The sequence below is a fragment of the Stegastes partitus genome, unplaced genomic scaffold (genome assembly GCF_000690725.1).
Source record: "Stegastes partitus isolate 25-593 unplaced genomic scaffold, Stegastes_partitus-1.0.2 Scaffold45, whole genome shotgun sequence".
Lineage (NCBI taxonomy): Eukaryota > Metazoa > Chordata > Actinopteri > Pomacentridae > Stegastes > Stegastes partitus.
Window position 1 is genome coordinate 1,154,275 of NW_007577776.1, and position 16,244 is coordinate 1,170,518.

At 39.8% G+C, this 16,244-nt stretch overlaps 1 protein-coding gene across 1 annotated transcript; it reads right to left on the reverse strand.

Moving 5' to 3' along the window:
- Positions 1–8,518: 8,518 nt before the first annotated feature.
- On the reverse strand, positions 8,519–15,310 carry thoc3 (THO complex 3). Its single transcript, XM_008306278.1, has 6 exons — positions 15,125–15,310; positions 13,932–14,088; positions 13,216–13,420; positions 10,823–10,984; positions 10,531–10,631; positions 8,519–9,001 (listed from the first exon to the last, which is right to left on the reverse strand). Exons 1-6 carry the CDS (start codon positions 15,302–15,304, stop codon positions 8,838–8,840), a joined length of 969 nt encoding a protein of 322 aa, XP_008304500.1. The 5' UTR covers positions 15,305–15,310; the 3' UTR covers positions 8,519–8,837.
- Between the last annotated feature and the right edge of the window lie 934 nt (positions 15,311–16,244).

Here is a 16,244-nt window from a genome sequence, read left to right on the forward strand (position 1 = left end):
ATCTAGATTCTGTTAGTGAAGACTATTTAGTTGGTCTCGTGTTCATACTGTATTCGAAAATTGTAAATTCAAGGCTCTGCGGGGGGTTTGTGATCTCAGGGATTATCTGTGTCATGCTTGCGCAGATCATTCCAGAGCATCACGAGCAGAGTCACCGCCAAACTAAATGTATGTGATCTCAAATATATGGTTACAACCTGACAAAGTGTCCTGTCTGAAAATGCATAATGTGGGCTTCAGGGAAGAAAGGGGAACAGCAGACTCAACTGAACGTTCTAACTTCTAAAGTAAAAATATTAGAACAAAGACATCTAGAATCAAAGGATCCCCAAATATTAGGAAAAATACATGAAACCAAGCAAACATTAAACAATATATTAGACAAACAAGTAGAGATTAAACTGAAGTATATTAAACAGAGTCACTATGAGAAAAGAATGCTGGCATGGAAACTACATAAAGAGCAATCTGAGAGATCTGTCTTTAAAATCAGAGACCCTGAAACCAATATGATGTGTCACAAACCAGAGGAAATACAACTGGCTTTTGAAAAATATTACAAGATGCTATATTCTCAGCCTGAAGCAGCAGAGCCAGAAGCTACAAAGAATTTCCTGGCTTCACTAGACCTACCATCAATAGGGACTGAACAGAATGAATTAATAACAAAAGAAATCACAACAGCTGAGATTGATAGCGCCATATCAAGACTGAAGACAAATAAGGTGGCAGGAGGAGACGGGTTTCCTGCTGAATGGTACAAAAAGTTTAAGGATTTACTGATACCAGTGCTTATAAACTGTTTCAATTTTGTACTCAAAGGTGGAGAAACCCCAGCATCCTGGAACCAGGCTATAATATAAGTGATCCATAAGGAGGGAAAAGAAAACACTGAATGTAGCTCTTACAGACCTATCTCTGTCCTAAATACAGACTACAGATTATTTACAACTATAAAAGCAAAAAGATTCGAAAACACAATTCCTGATCAGGTGGATACTGACCAGACCGGATTTGTTAAAAATAGGTAAACACATGATAACGTGAGACGTACCCTGTACTTGGTTCAGAACATGAGTAACAACAAGTCAAAAGCTCCAGCAATTAGCCTCGATGCAGAAAAGGCTTTTGGCTCGGTACGATGGGAATTTTTATATTTAGTATTGCAGCGTTTTGGTTTTAACGAGAAAGTCATAGGATGCTTCAAATCCATATATCTCTCACCTACTGCCCAAGTTAAAGTAAGTGGTTGTCTCTCAGAACAGTCACATTGAAAAGAGGTTGCCTTCAAGGGTGTCTCCTAAATCCCACCTCTTTGCATTATTTATAGAGCCTCTCGCTCAGGTAATCAGAGAAGATATTGAAATAACAGGAATCCACATATAAAAATCGGAACACAAAATATGTCTGTACGCAGATGACGTCTTGGTGTCTCTGTCAAACCCAGACTCTAGCTTGCCTAAACTCATGAACACTCCAGAGCAATTTGGTTTTTATTCCGGATACAAAGGAAACATACCAAAAATCCAAACTCTCACTTTTAACTATTTACCCCATGAAAACACCCGTTAAAAATACAAATTTAATTGGAAGACTTACTATATTAAATACCTGGGAGTCAAAATACCTGCAGATCTGTCAGATATATATCATATAAATTATTGTCACATCACAAAAGAAATAAACTCTGGACAGATGGCTACCCGTGACCCTAAACATGTACAACCGCACTGAGGTCATAAAGATGATTGTTCTGCCGCGTCTGCTGTTCCTTTTTCAATCCCTGCCTGTGGAGATCCCTCAGAAGCAGTTCAATGAATGGAAACGCATGCTTTCCAGATTTATCTGGAAGGGGCAAAAACCTAGGGTCCGACTCAAAACGTTACAGTTACCGAAAGACAAGGGGGGGATGGCCCTTCCTTGCCTGGAGGACTATTTAAGGCAGCACAGCTACGGTATTTAGTTTGTTGGTGTAATGATGATTATAATGCCAAATGGAAAGAAATAGAATTAAACCAATTGGATGGAACATATAGGGCTATGTGTCAGGATAAATTGAATACCTGGACAAAGGTTCCTCTCAACATTTGGTTCAAAGAATGTAAAATCCAAAAATTAGACAGAAAGGCACGGATGTTAAGATGGGTGGCCTATGACAAGGATTTTAAACCCGCAGAGCTGGACTCGAGGTTTAAGCAGTGGACCCAGAAAGTAATCACAGCATACTGCTCAATTTCAAGTAAATCAGAATTTAAAAGCTTTCAAAATCTTTTAGACATGCACAATTTAGAAAAACAGGATTTCTTTCGGTACCTACAACTCTGCCATCACTTTAACAGTAATATTAAAATGAACATACAAAATGAAATTGATATCATCAACATTTTTATTGATGCATATAAGGGTGGGAGGAAAGTGGTATCAAAAATATCCTCCTGCATACAATCCCATCAGAATAACTCCACATTGTACATAAAAGCCAAATGGGAAAAGGAAGCAAATACCATAATAACAGTGGATGAGTGGCTGAATATATGCAAGATGCAATCCACCACCTCTAGTTCCAGCCAATGGAGAGAATTCTCATGGAAGAATATGTTCAGGTTCTTCATCACCCCAAGAATGAAATGCTTACAAAATGGCAGACCAGAATCTGGGCAATGTTGGAGACTAACTCTGTAGCTGATCATTTCCACGTATTGGAATTGCCCAGTAATCCAATCTTACTGGTGAGAAATAACATCAGAAATAAATGCCATACTGGGCTCTGAGATTGAACATAGTTTCTGTACAATATACCTGGGAAATATACCAACTAAACGAAATACCTCAGACAAATACCTCCTTAAAATATTACTAGTCGCCACCAAGAAAGCAATCATGAGGAAATGGCTAAACAAAGAGCCACCAACAAAAAGAGAGTGGGCAACAATTGTAAAGGAGATGTTTGTTGTGGAAAGGCTGACGTTCTCTCTTAGACTTTGTGCTAATAAATTTGATGAGTATTGGTCCAAATGGGTGATGCACATGAATGCTGTACAAGACCTTTTATGTTAACATAATATGGAACATTTTCTTTCTCCCCTGTAACAATTATTACAATATACTCATTATCATTATTATCTTTTTGTCACTTATTAATCCCCTTTCTGTATCAAGAGAAACTCTGTATGTGCTCAAGAGTAATGCGGACTACGGGTGATATGGACTGAACTCAAATCACACTCAGGACCCTGCTGAAGCCTCCTTTCACCTTTATTCTCTCTGGAATGTTGTAAATGGAACCCTGAACTCAAGAATTGATGACAGAAAAGATGATTTGTATTGTGTCTCCCCTGGTGTCCTGCCTGTTCCTCAGTATGTACATTTATGTTCCTTGTAAAAACAAAATACAAAAATAAAGTATATTAAAAAAAAGTAATTAGTTCATATTTACTATGACTATTTACTGTAATTTTCCTGATCATACTTAGCTACATACTTTTATTTAATTGACATTTCTAGCACAAGGCTTTTACTTATTTTAATAGCATGGCCTATAATTAAATAATTAAGTGAAGGATCTGAGTACTTTGTCCATCGCTGTTACTTTCCCTGTCTACAGTCTTTTGTCGTGCGCACTTAAAAACCACTTTGAAAAAGCCAATTATAAATGTGGTTACTTGTACACATTGCAGAGAAATCCACCTGGGAAATCAGGATTCTCTAATCCTCCGGCCTGATTATTGTTACCAGGTTCCTTGTTTATATGACACACATCAGCTTACTGGAGAAGGCTGCCTGTAATCTGTTTAGTTAAGTGCATTTGTATGCAACAGATGTTGTCCTGACCAATAGTCAGGATCGAAAGAAGCGAAAGATTTGTTTTCAATATTTGTCAAGCTGAAACAAAGCACATTTATTCAAAGATCAGGTAAGTGAGAGGGAACGAATCACTGGGCATCAAAGATTCTCATCTCGGGAAAACTCCAGAAATCAATCAGGAGGCAGCCCAGCAATTATTCAAAACGGCGGAAGTGCCCTTTAACGTGTCCGGTTACTAATTCGTTTTGACTGGAGCAAATGGACGGGTGGGACTGATTATCTCTCTCCAAGCAGCTGCCCTTCCTCAACACACACACACAAATAAATACACAAATACCACATCACTGATAAACATGCAATTGTGCAGACACACACACACAAACACACAGCCCTTGTCTGAAAGCATTAGTATCTGAATGGATTGATCGGCATGCTGGAGCACATCTGCGTCCTCCCTCTGATGAAACAGAGGAGGATCGCTTTGGGAAAAGTTGCTGTTCGATGAATGAGAATATTGATTAGAGTTAAGCCTGATTGGGGCTCAGACCTAATTTCTGACACTGTGTCACCTTTCATACATTTACAATGTTAAGCACGTTAAGAAGAAATTTGGAATTAAGAGCCGGTAAAAGGCTGGAGACGTCCTTGTGCGTGCACAGAAACTACATTTTCATTTTTCGAAACCACAGCTCAGCCGTGGCTGCTGTCAAAACCACACCTCGAGTCCGTCTCAATCAGACAGTCGGTGACAGCATCAGCTGGATTAAATAGCTGCATATTTATCGATTTGGCTGCCAAAGTGTAGACTTGTGGCCGAGCCAGCACAGCTGTGACCTGGGACAAAATACTGAGCTCTTCATCACAATACAGCCGGCCTTTAACTGTGGATCAGAGGTAAAACAGAGTTGTTTTGAGGAAAATGGTTCTGAAAATAAATTCCCTTTCGGTTCAATGATGTTTGCTTTGCAGAGATGCTACGCAAAGAGCATTTTGTCTGTAAACCAATACTGTAAGAGATGTCTGTAAACCTGAAATCTTCTAATTGCACTTTAAAGTAAATTTTCCAGTCAGATCCTCCTTTTGCTTGTCACGTCCACAAACAGTGACGGATAAAATGCCAAACTCAAGGCATAACAAACGTTTTATTGCTGAGTTAAAATTACAGACATCAGCCTCATCTTGACCAGTGGTAATTACACTATCACTTTTATTTGAAGTATTGATAAGGCGTCTGAGGAGGGCATCAAACTGTCTGTATTTAAACTGCCGCAGAGGACTCAGCACTTGTAGTCAAGTGTATCCTCCACAAGACGGCAAGAGCTCATTGAGAAGATTTGATTAACACAAATTTGTACTTTGTCATATATCCAGAAGACCAATAATAAATCTATGAAAGAACCAAAATGCAAGAACTAAGATGCATGTGCTATGATCATTGTGTCACAGAAATGAAGAGCTGTAGCAGTCATTAGAAGCTTAGGACTGCCATGATATGCGTGATCTCTACAGGTGATGTCATGTTTACGTACATTCTGTGAGGATTGTTAGAGAATATTCATTTTAGCCTGATCTCACTGTAAAACAACAGATTTTTGTACAAGGAAGTCATATTTTTTGCTTGATATGTACAAACGAAACCATTGCTGACCGAAGCAGTAATGGCAGAGATACCCAGACCAGTTTGAATTTAATTAAATTACCTAGAAAGCGGCATTAACATCGTTGATATAATTACTGTAGGCGGTCTCACTGTTGTCTTGTTACAGTGAGAGGAGCAATAAACATTCATCAGCAGTGATTTGTCCTGACAACTCTCTACTTGACAATTTTCCAAAATCTACAGAGGATTCAATTTACTCCTCAGACTTTACGTGCAGCACCGGCAGATTTTAACGCTGCTCTGCCTCCACTCTGTGAGCTTTAGAGCCACGTTAAAATGCCAAAGTAACACTGATTTATAGGCTCACGACAAATAGAAGGGTGAAGCTGCTCTCTGTAGATGAGACCATTTAAAGTCAAATGAGAAAGACCTTTCTCCTCACAGGACGAGACACGCAGGTGAAGGAGAGCCCGCATGCTGCTGTATTTTGATTTATCATCCCGCGATGCTCACTGGCAATCACGTCCGTGGATACTGACCGACCTCTTCGCAATGCCTCTGTGACAGTAAATAACAGCTGGGATCAGCAGGGAGACTGATGCGATGACACGCTCAAGGGCCATTCAACTGCACCGGCCCACGATGCAAAATTCAATCCCAGGTGCTCGATTGGATTCATTTGCATGTTGGCTTTGGAAGGATGATCCTTGAATAAATGCACTTCTGATGTTCCGAATAGTTTTTTGTTTTCTGACTGTGGTGATTAAAGTCATCCACTGGTTTTCAAGACTTTTTTATATTGAAAAAGGCAAAACAAAAAGAAATTAAAACTCTCTCTCAGGAGCTCCTGGTCCTATTACTATTCCTATTATTATAATATTATTTCTATATTTACTGACAGTGAAGCATGAGCAAAGCCAGTGTGTCTAATTAGTAACAGCGGGCCAAAGACATACAAAGGCATTATTTGAATTAACAGAATGCAATCACATATAAAAGTAAACAGAACTTCACCAGGCATATGCATTGTTTAATATGTAGAAGGAATGCCAAGGTTGTTCCTGCATAGAGGAATTTCTGGCATCTCTCAATGACATTTGTTTTATCACTATGATTTTTTTTTTTTTTTAAAAAGAAGAAGAAGAGGAAGAATTTTCTATTTTGCTCCTTTTATATGGAAAATAATTCATTTTTTTGTCCTTTGTTCATAAAAACAACAAATGGCATCATGTAAACAAACCGGCATTTAAAGGGTTAAAATCCTGAAAATGTACACATTTTGGTTGCTGTGATCAGGACTGGTTCAAACAAGTCAGTCATTTAAAATGGAACATTATTTTAATACAAGATGTTTTTAAGGCAGATATTTTGCTTTTTTCTTTTAAACTTTACTCTGCATAAAAAATAATAATGCATCCCACACAATGTTGTTAATTATTGACACATGCCAGATTGTAATAATAATCATAGCAAAATTCCACTTCGTACTTATTATATGGAATTTTTTTTTCTGTTTATTTTATAACTGTGGCATTAAATCAACAAAACTGGAATTTAAAGGATAAAAAGTGAAAAACTATGAATATTTGGTAATTATGATCAGGACCGATGTAAATTAAAAGAAACACGTAATTGCAAGTGAAAAATAATATTAATGTGTGACATTTTTGGACATCGTTTTTGATGTGTAACTTTGTTAAACTGATGTCTAAGGGTTCAGAAGGAAAAGAATTCAGACCTTCATTACCTAAACATCCATCCACCCATTGTTTATAGCTGACTTTGGGTGAAAGCAGGCTTCACCTGGACACGTCTCACAGACACTCACTTTCACACCTACAGACAGTTCAGAATGTCTTTGGACTGTGGGAGGAAACTGGAGCTCCCGACGAACCATGGGAACATGCAAACCCCACACACAAAGACCCCAGGATGAGAATCGAACCCAGATTAACTGATTAGCAGCGTAGTTGACTAATAATTTAATAGTGGACAGATAATTGCTTAATGGTTGCAACTCTTTCTTTTCTTTCCAGAAAGGTAAAGTAGTCGTTTCGTTGTTCTGTATTATTAAAAGCTTTGCAGCATCACACAATCACAGGTTTTAGGGCCTGAAAGTTGGCTCTGGTGTAGCTTCCCCCATTGTGGATTGTCACATTACTTGTCTTTCTTGGTCTTGACAGAATCCATCATCCTAACGGCCAAATGGGACACTGGCTGGTTAAACATTTCAGGCATTTGAAAAATCAAGCAGCAGTTATTTTTCTACTGAGGACACTTTTTTCTAAGTGGTCTCTGTTCTCTTTAGGTGACAAAGCACTGAAAACCTTTTTTAACTGATAGCAAACAGTTGGGTTTGTTTTTTTTTTTGTAATAAATTATTTCTGGCTAATTTCACGCCTGACTAAAAAGCAGGTGAGTCAGCAGAGGGCCTCCACTCCACAGTAGAGATTTGTTTTCTTGGACGGGACACATCTCATGTGGGGCAGAACAAAAGTAAAATAAATTACCGTGGGGACGGCAGGGTGTTTGGTGACATCAGCTGCAAGGCGAAAACATCCTGCAGCCTGCTGGTCTGCAGCTCTGGGGACAGGGAGCGACCAGCTGCCACTGGCACCGGCCAAAAGCTTCGGATCTGGACTCACGCTGCGTACGTATGTCAGGGCAGATGAAGAAGAAGCAGTCACGGGAGAAAAGACCAGCAGACACTAATGCTGTCAGCTGATGTCTGTTTTAGGTGAGAACCCAGACACTCCAAAAGCAGGTGAGGGATGACATGTTGGAGTATTTATGATTTTGAAATCACGGTGGAATGGAGGGACAGAAGGAAAAAACATAATGTTGGTGGTGATGATGATATCTCCTGTGCATAAGTGGGTTGGGTGTGTGTACATGTTTATTATCATCTAGTTCACACAAAACAAACAGTTTTGCAGTTTGTTCTCAGGTCAGCGCTGAATAAATAAAAGTCACAAAATATATATATATATATATATATATATATATATCACATCTTTAACCTGCCAAATCATCTGATTACCCATCTCAGAGATTACTTTGGCATTCAAAAAAAACCATCACAAGCTGTACTTAAACGATCAAGATACAAAAAAATGTACAAACAGACCAATTTTATTATTTAAAAAACACGGTATTCTACATAAAAACAATATCTTACAGCACTGAGAAATATGTGTTAACCTGTGTACAAAAACAGGAAATGGTGTCGGCTGTTTTAAAGGGAAAGTGTGGACAGCTGCACCATCTGCTGGTGGCCGGAGGTTACTGGTGCTTAGGAGCTGCAGCCGAAATGCAAAGCAGCAACCGGAGCTTCATCTGGGCTGTACAGGGTTTCTGTTCTTTCCTTGAGACGTTTCCTTTGCTTTGCTCTCTCTTGGTTTTTAACACTGAATAAAACCACAGCCGATCCGCCTCAGGAGTCGTTGGGGAGGCCGAAGAGTTTGACTGTGCCCGCCTCTCGGTTGTTGTCGTACTTGCCTTCCTTGTCGTCGCAGGCGTAGGCCAGCAAGGGCCTCTTCGGGTGCCAGGCGACTGTGAAGGTTGGAGAATCACACTGAACCTCCCACAGCTTCTCCCCTATTGCACGTAAAGGAAATGGGAAAATGTGGTCAAATGCTTTACGCGACCTAAAAATCGAACACATTTAGCACAGTGTAAAAGGCAGCTACTGATCCAGGTCTCGTTTGGAAGAAGTTTGTCTGTTAACAAACGTTCACTGAATTTTCCAGGTCTTGGTTCTCATTACAGGCCTTAATGTTCACCTCAGATCTGATCTAATTGTGTTGATGGTGCACATCCATCTATCCACCTCCACTAAGGACATAGCTGAGGTCCTCACTGCTACTTCAGGGCTGCAACTACCGCTTTTATGGTTTGAACTCCTTTAACTGATGACTTGTTTGGTCTATAAAATATCAGAAACGATCAAACATGATCAGTTTTCCCAAAACCACAACTCAAAGATAAACAGTTTAGTGTCAAAGAGGAGTAAAGAAACACAAAATATATGGATATAGAGAATTCACACCAATTATTCGACTATCAAATAAGTTGGCAATAAATCTAATAGCTGAGCGCTCAACACAGCGCAACTTGGGAACAGTCATTTTGAGAATCCCAAACTGATGCGACAACAACAGTTTAACCACAAACACCTCACGCAATGTCCTGCTCAGTGAAATACAGGTGGGACAGTTCCACTCCTGTCTGTGTTCTGAAGGTTTCTGCAGAGCGATCTGTTTAGACATCAGCCTGATCAACAGAGCGTTTCATTCCTCACAACAGCAACATGGTGAAAATGCATTTCTGCCGGCTGCACACAGTAAGCTGTGATTTATGAAGTGATAAACAAAAGGCTCTTTATAAAAATCGTTGACTCTAATATGTCAACACCTTGTTTGCATATTTAAACATTTCAGAAAATATGCAAATACAAAAAGGATCTCCTTAATGCAGGTAATCAACTGGGGAAGTTTAATGCTCTATTTGTTGGCCCATCCACAAGTTCCTTCCCATTTTCTTTGAGTAAAAGATTTTCTGTACATGTTGGACAAATCTGAACCTTCCTCGTCTCTCTGTTGACCTCCGTCGCTGTCGTTGTTGTTGTTGTTCTCTGAGTTTGTTTTTACAGCAGACGACTGTGAGGTGCTGACACAGAGTGATGAAGGCAGGGCACCAACAGCACACACAGCCAGAAATCTGATTTGAATCCCATGTGAGACCAGATCGGACACAAGAAAAAATTTAGTTTTCTTCACACACAACTTTTAAGGCTCTTCTAAGAAACTACAGAGAGAGAACCCTGGAGAATATGTGACTAATTTTTATTTACTTTTTTTTCTTTAAATAGAGGTCTCCCAAAGGTTTTAGTGAGTGTTAAAAATACCAGCATACTCCTGAATTGGAGCACTTTGTTGGAACTGATAAATAAAACATGTCTGATCTGTTAAAAGCTTTCCAATTTGCATTTTCATTCAACATCATTCAAGTGAAATCCACTTAAAGAAGAAGAATTTAAAATGCAGCCAAACCAAAAGAAATGTTCTAGCATCCAAAAACTACAGCCGCATGTTTGCTAATGTGACACAGCAAATCATCTTACTGACCTGTTTCCACCTCAGCAATGTCTATGAAGTGATCCTCAGAGGCAGAGGCCAACATCTTCCCGTCATGACTGAAGCTCAGGGTCCTCACCGGCCAGTCCAGCCTGCGACGACAGCAGCAACACAATAAGAATCCAAGATTCAATAACGAAAAACACTCAGAAGCTCAATAACGTTACAGGATGTTGTCATATTGTCACATTTCTAGGAAGACACATATGTCTAAGGTTTTGTTTACATTAAAATTAGAATGTATTTCCATGTAAACATGAAACAGACATCCCTGCAGACTGACCTGGAGAAGCAGCGGACACACACCAGCTCCTCCACGTCCCACAGGCTGACCAGGGCGTCAGCACTGCCTGTGGCGAAGTACTTCCCTGTGGGGTCGAACTTGATGCAGATGCAGTTGGATGGGTGAGCGTTGATGGACTGTATGGGCTTCAGCTCTGGATAGCTGCGAACAAACACCCTGTTTATTTCAGCTCTGCATCATCGCAGACTTGTATACAAACAGACAGGGCAGCAAAGACTAAGGTGCATGTGGAGTTAATTCTACCTTCTTAACTAGAGCCCGACCGATTTATCAGCTGGCCAATTAAACTGGCCGATTATAGCCCTTTTCGAAATACTCATAATCGGCCGGAGTTTTGCCGATTAATCGCTGATATATTCTTAATTTCTCATAAAACAGTAAATGCTGTTAAGTGTCACAGTCGCTTTGTACATTCATTTTGTACATTTTGATTTTGTATAAAGACAAATATTCTCCAAGGCAAAAGCTGTAAAACACTCAGCAACACCATGAAAAGCTCCATCAAACTCGGACACTGAGATGACGAAGAGTTGAGACAGTTTACGACCGTCCAGCGGTGAGATCGCTCACTCTGCCGCAGAGTCTGAAAACAAAACACCGCACAGAGCCTCACTCTGACGGGTTTTCAGAGAACTACAGAAAACAACTTTTAAAACTTTTTATTTAACGAACTTATTCAACTGACATTTTTATTAACTTATACTCATCAAAACAGCTCAGTCTGTGAGAGTCCAGAACATCAGAGGGCTGCATGAATAACGTTCTGCAGTAACTTCACTCATCATGCTGCTTATATACAGCAGACACCTGTGGCCTAAACCTAAAGCTAGATTCATCAGTACAACTGGTAGCTATATTCATGCTCCATAGGAAGAAAAATGCACAATGCAGATTTAAAATAAAATTCCCTACATGACAGACATATTTGTTTGGAGAACATTTTTGCTTTTTACTACTGCATATTATGTTTAATGCATTGTTGCATGTTTTTGTTCTTGAAACTCCTCTCTGTTGTAAAGTGAAACAAATACTAAAGGACAAAGTGTAAAGCAGTCAAATGTTCTGCCTGTGATTCAGATCTTTGTTGTTGTAGCATTAAGGGACCAAAAAAGAAGCTATTATAGATTATTATAGATGTTTTAAATTAATCGGTTATCGGAATTTTCTTTTTGCCAAATGTTGGAATCTGCATCGGCCTCAAAAAATCCATATCAGTCGGGCCCTATTCTCAACTACAAAATATCCCACATATAGATTAAGAGAGCAGTGAGACAGTGTAAGAGAACAGTGCAACAGTTTCAAGAACCTTGAAAAGAAAAGCTCCATGTAACTGAGGGATGGAGGGGCTTTCCTTTGGGGACCATTGGGAAAGCAGAATAAAAAGTTTCTTGTTTTTTGGCTTTAACTCATCAAGCTCAAAATTGTGGTTCTGGGAATCCATAAATTAAATTACTTTGGAGTTTTGCAGTATATAAATTAGTAAATTTCTCACATGAACAGAGTGGAACAGCACAGCAGGGAGTCTTACTGGTTCTGTGGGTCGCAGGAGGTGTAATGTAGGTTGAAAACTAGCATCTGGGGCCCCACAAATAAACTTCTGGCTCTGAGTTTGCAGCCAATAGTACTTCCATAGAAGTTCTGATACACTACTGTTGATCTCATTCTTACTTTTTTATAGTTTGAGAACCCCGGTGTATTGTAGAGAAGCGTCATTCCTGTTTCATTTTAAAGCTTTTTTCCGTTGTATCGATTTAAGACACCACAAAATGAAAAACAGCCCCTTATTTCACATTTACAATCTACTCTCTGCTCTCACAGCACAGGTCCTCTGACCATTCAGAGAAGGTCTTCTAGAAGAGATGGCTGTGTCCTCAGAGTTGACAGAAAGAGAGAAATGCAGCATTGCTTTGTGCACATCTAAAGCTGAAACTGCACTATTCCATTATACGTTATTTAAAATTTATTCTAAATATGTTGCACGTTTATTAGTGTTATTATTAGTAGTAGCACTGTATTAGTATTATTATCTTATTACTTTTTCTTTAATTTATTTTTGAGAGTAAACAGATAAAATAATGCAGCACTTGATTGTCTTCACGTAACATTAAGAATTACAACAGATTCTAAACGTCTAATATTTCCACAAAAATAAATGATAAAAATATTCATTTCTTAGCTCTAACAAAAAAAACAAAAAAAACCAAAACAGCAAACCGTGACTCCAGGACCGAGGTACAAACTGAACAACACTCAGACAGCTTTTCATGAGTACACAGAAAAAAATGGAACATGAACAGCTGTTTGTACTCAAACGCTGTAGGATGGCCTGCTTCTGAGGCCCACTTTTAAGGTTTTGCTCTGTTTGTTCCTACCTCAGAATATTGATACAGCCATTGCCATTCGTGAGGAAGAACATGTCGTTGTCGTTGTTCCAGGAGATCTCGTTCACCTCGAACTTGAACTGCTCCTCTGCTTTAGAGCGATGTGTCTTGGCATCGATGAATGTCACTACATCATCTTTGTTCCCCACGGCGATGGTCTGACCGTCGGGGCTCCAGCAGATGTTGATGTTCTCACCTACAAAAAAATAAAATAAAAAAATAATAATTTGAGTCTGTCTCACAAGGACAGTTTAAACACAGAAAACAGAAGTATTAAAGCTTGTTCTTTTCCTCTTCCTTCAGTAATAAAATGTTTCCACCAGCATGAAAAAGTGCACCTCATTATTCACACAACAGAAAGCAGAACAAAAGCTTCCTGTGTTTTGGTTCTAACTCCTTATGCTGAAAATCATGTTTTTGGGACTCGAAAAATTAAATGACTTATGAGCTTTGCAATATGTCTCATTTAAACAGGAAGTCTCATTGGTTCTGTCAGTCGCAGGATGTGTAATTTAGGTTGAAAACTAGCATCTGGGGCCCTGCATGTAAACTTCTGGCTATGAGTTTGTAGCCATAAAGCTTCCACAACAGCTCAATTACACTATTGCTGATCACATTTTCCTTTTAACATAAAAGAAATTATAATTGTCATTGGTTTATATCTTTAACAGTCCACCTGTAAAACACCCACACATATAAAATTCTACCTTTTGTGTTGACAGTGGCGATGCATTTGGTAGTGCGGACATCCCATATGCGAATAGTCTTGTCTCCGGACGCTGTGACAAACAGATCTGGGTTGGTTGGATGCCAACAGAGCTGATCGACGCTGTCACCGTGACCTCTGTAGTTGTTCTCTTTCACCTGTGGGCAGACAGAGGCAAACTACACTTTAACAGGCACACATCAGTCCAGGGACACATGTTATATAAACCCTGAGTGTATCAACAAGGACTACAGTAAGAAAATAATTCATGTACATCAATACTTTCTTTGGAAAAGGAATAGAACATCTTTACTTTTAGTGCTTGAGACCATGAGGTTATCCTGCTAATTGAACACTGGAGATACAAAGATATATAGATCCATCCATCCATTATCTATACACCGCTTAATCCTCACTAGGGTCATGGGGGGCTGGAGTCTATCCCAGCTCACTCAGGGCGAAGGCAGGTTCACCTGGACAGGTCGCCAGTCTATCACAGGGCTACACTTCAAGACAGACAACCAAGCACATTCACATTCACACCTACGGACAATTTAGAATCACCAATTAACCTCAACATGTTTCTGGAAGCCGGAGAACCCAGAGAGAACCCACGCTGCACGGGGAGAACATGGAGACTCCATGCAGAAAGATCCCGGTGCCCCCACCGGGACACGAACCGACCTTCTTTCTGCGAGGCAACAATGCTACCAACTGTGCCACCAGATATAAAGATACCAAAGGTTACATTGGAGATTTGCTGACATGGAAACACTGTACAGAACAACCTACATAAATTCAAATAACTGGAAAAAACATCTCTTCTGCCTAAACAACACTCTCTAACTAACAAGTTACGGGTTCAAAAGGTTTATTGCACAATAAATACTGTTTTCTGGCATAGTACTTATCGTCAAACGGTCCATTTAAACACACTAACTAACAAGTCATGTTTGTAACGGTTCCATCCAAAACAGTGCATAGTTCCATTTTTTTGCTAGTGTTTGTGGGCTACAAAAGCTGGCTCCTATTTGGAGTAAACAAGTAATCACCTTTTTGTATGGCCCAAAAATAATTAGTTAATGCTCCAAGAAATGTGCTACAACTAAAAACAAACAGCGAGAAGAAACTGGCATCCCTCCATTGATTCACTACAACGAGGCTAATGCTAGCAGCTGGAGCACCGCGACTCACCAAACGGTCCTTTTCGAGGACAAAAACGCTGGCTGTCTTGTCAAAAGAACCGGAGGCGAGTCTCCTGCCGTCACAGCTCCACGCCACCGAGTGGACTTTGGCTGTGTGAGCCGGAAATTCCCGACTTTTGCTGTTATTTCTGAAGCTCTCCTGCATCTCTTGGTAGTACTGCGACGCCATCTTGAATCTTACGTCATCCGTCCGCGCCGGCTTACGTATGAGCGCGTTACCGCCTCAGCTTCAACCTGCTCTTTTTCCTAACACTGGGTCCCTTGATCCAGAAACTAAAAAATGTGAACAAAAAAACAAAAAACAAAACAATATTTACCATGGGGAAAGGATATTCTGACCTGGGGGTGTTGAATGAAACTGTTTAATGTTGCATTCAAAAAAAAAAACATGTTTGCAAATTAGCCCTGTGATAGACTGGCGATCTGTCCAGGGTGTCCCCTGCCTTCGCCCAAAGTCAGCTGGGATAGGCTACAGCCCCCCCGCGACCCTAATGAGGATTAAGCGGTGTATAGATAATGGATGGATGGATGTTTGCAAATTGAGGATGTTAAACAGTGTGACATGATCAAACTTGCACTTGTAACTGATTTAACATTAAAACAATTGTTTTTCAAAAAAACCCAAAACAAAACAAAAAGAAACCTGCTGTTTTTCGGCCTGCCTTAAATGATTTGCCTCCAGTAAGGCTTGACCTGTTTGCTCTGGACAACACATTTTCGTATGAGAAAGTGCGACTGGCACAGCTCACCAATAAATGTACAGATGATGATCTTCAGTTTTATGTGCGGAAATGTGGCGAAATTCTGGGAGTGACTCCCAAGCTGGATAAAGAGCAGAGGGACGGCAAAAACATCTTGGAGTCAGTGGCGATTCCAGGTTTTATTTTTAAGGGGGGCCAATAGGGGGCCAATGCTATATTTTGGGGGGCACCCAATGGCTATGTTATTCGTAGATGCAGCCTACAGCAATTTCTTGAGAAGTGTTCTTTACTTGTACTCACATTGTACGACTAAATATAGACCTAACATGATTAAATAGATCTAACAAAATAAACATGATCTAGAAAAGGTTTCTGTTCAGAACATACTTGTACAATATGGAATGTACA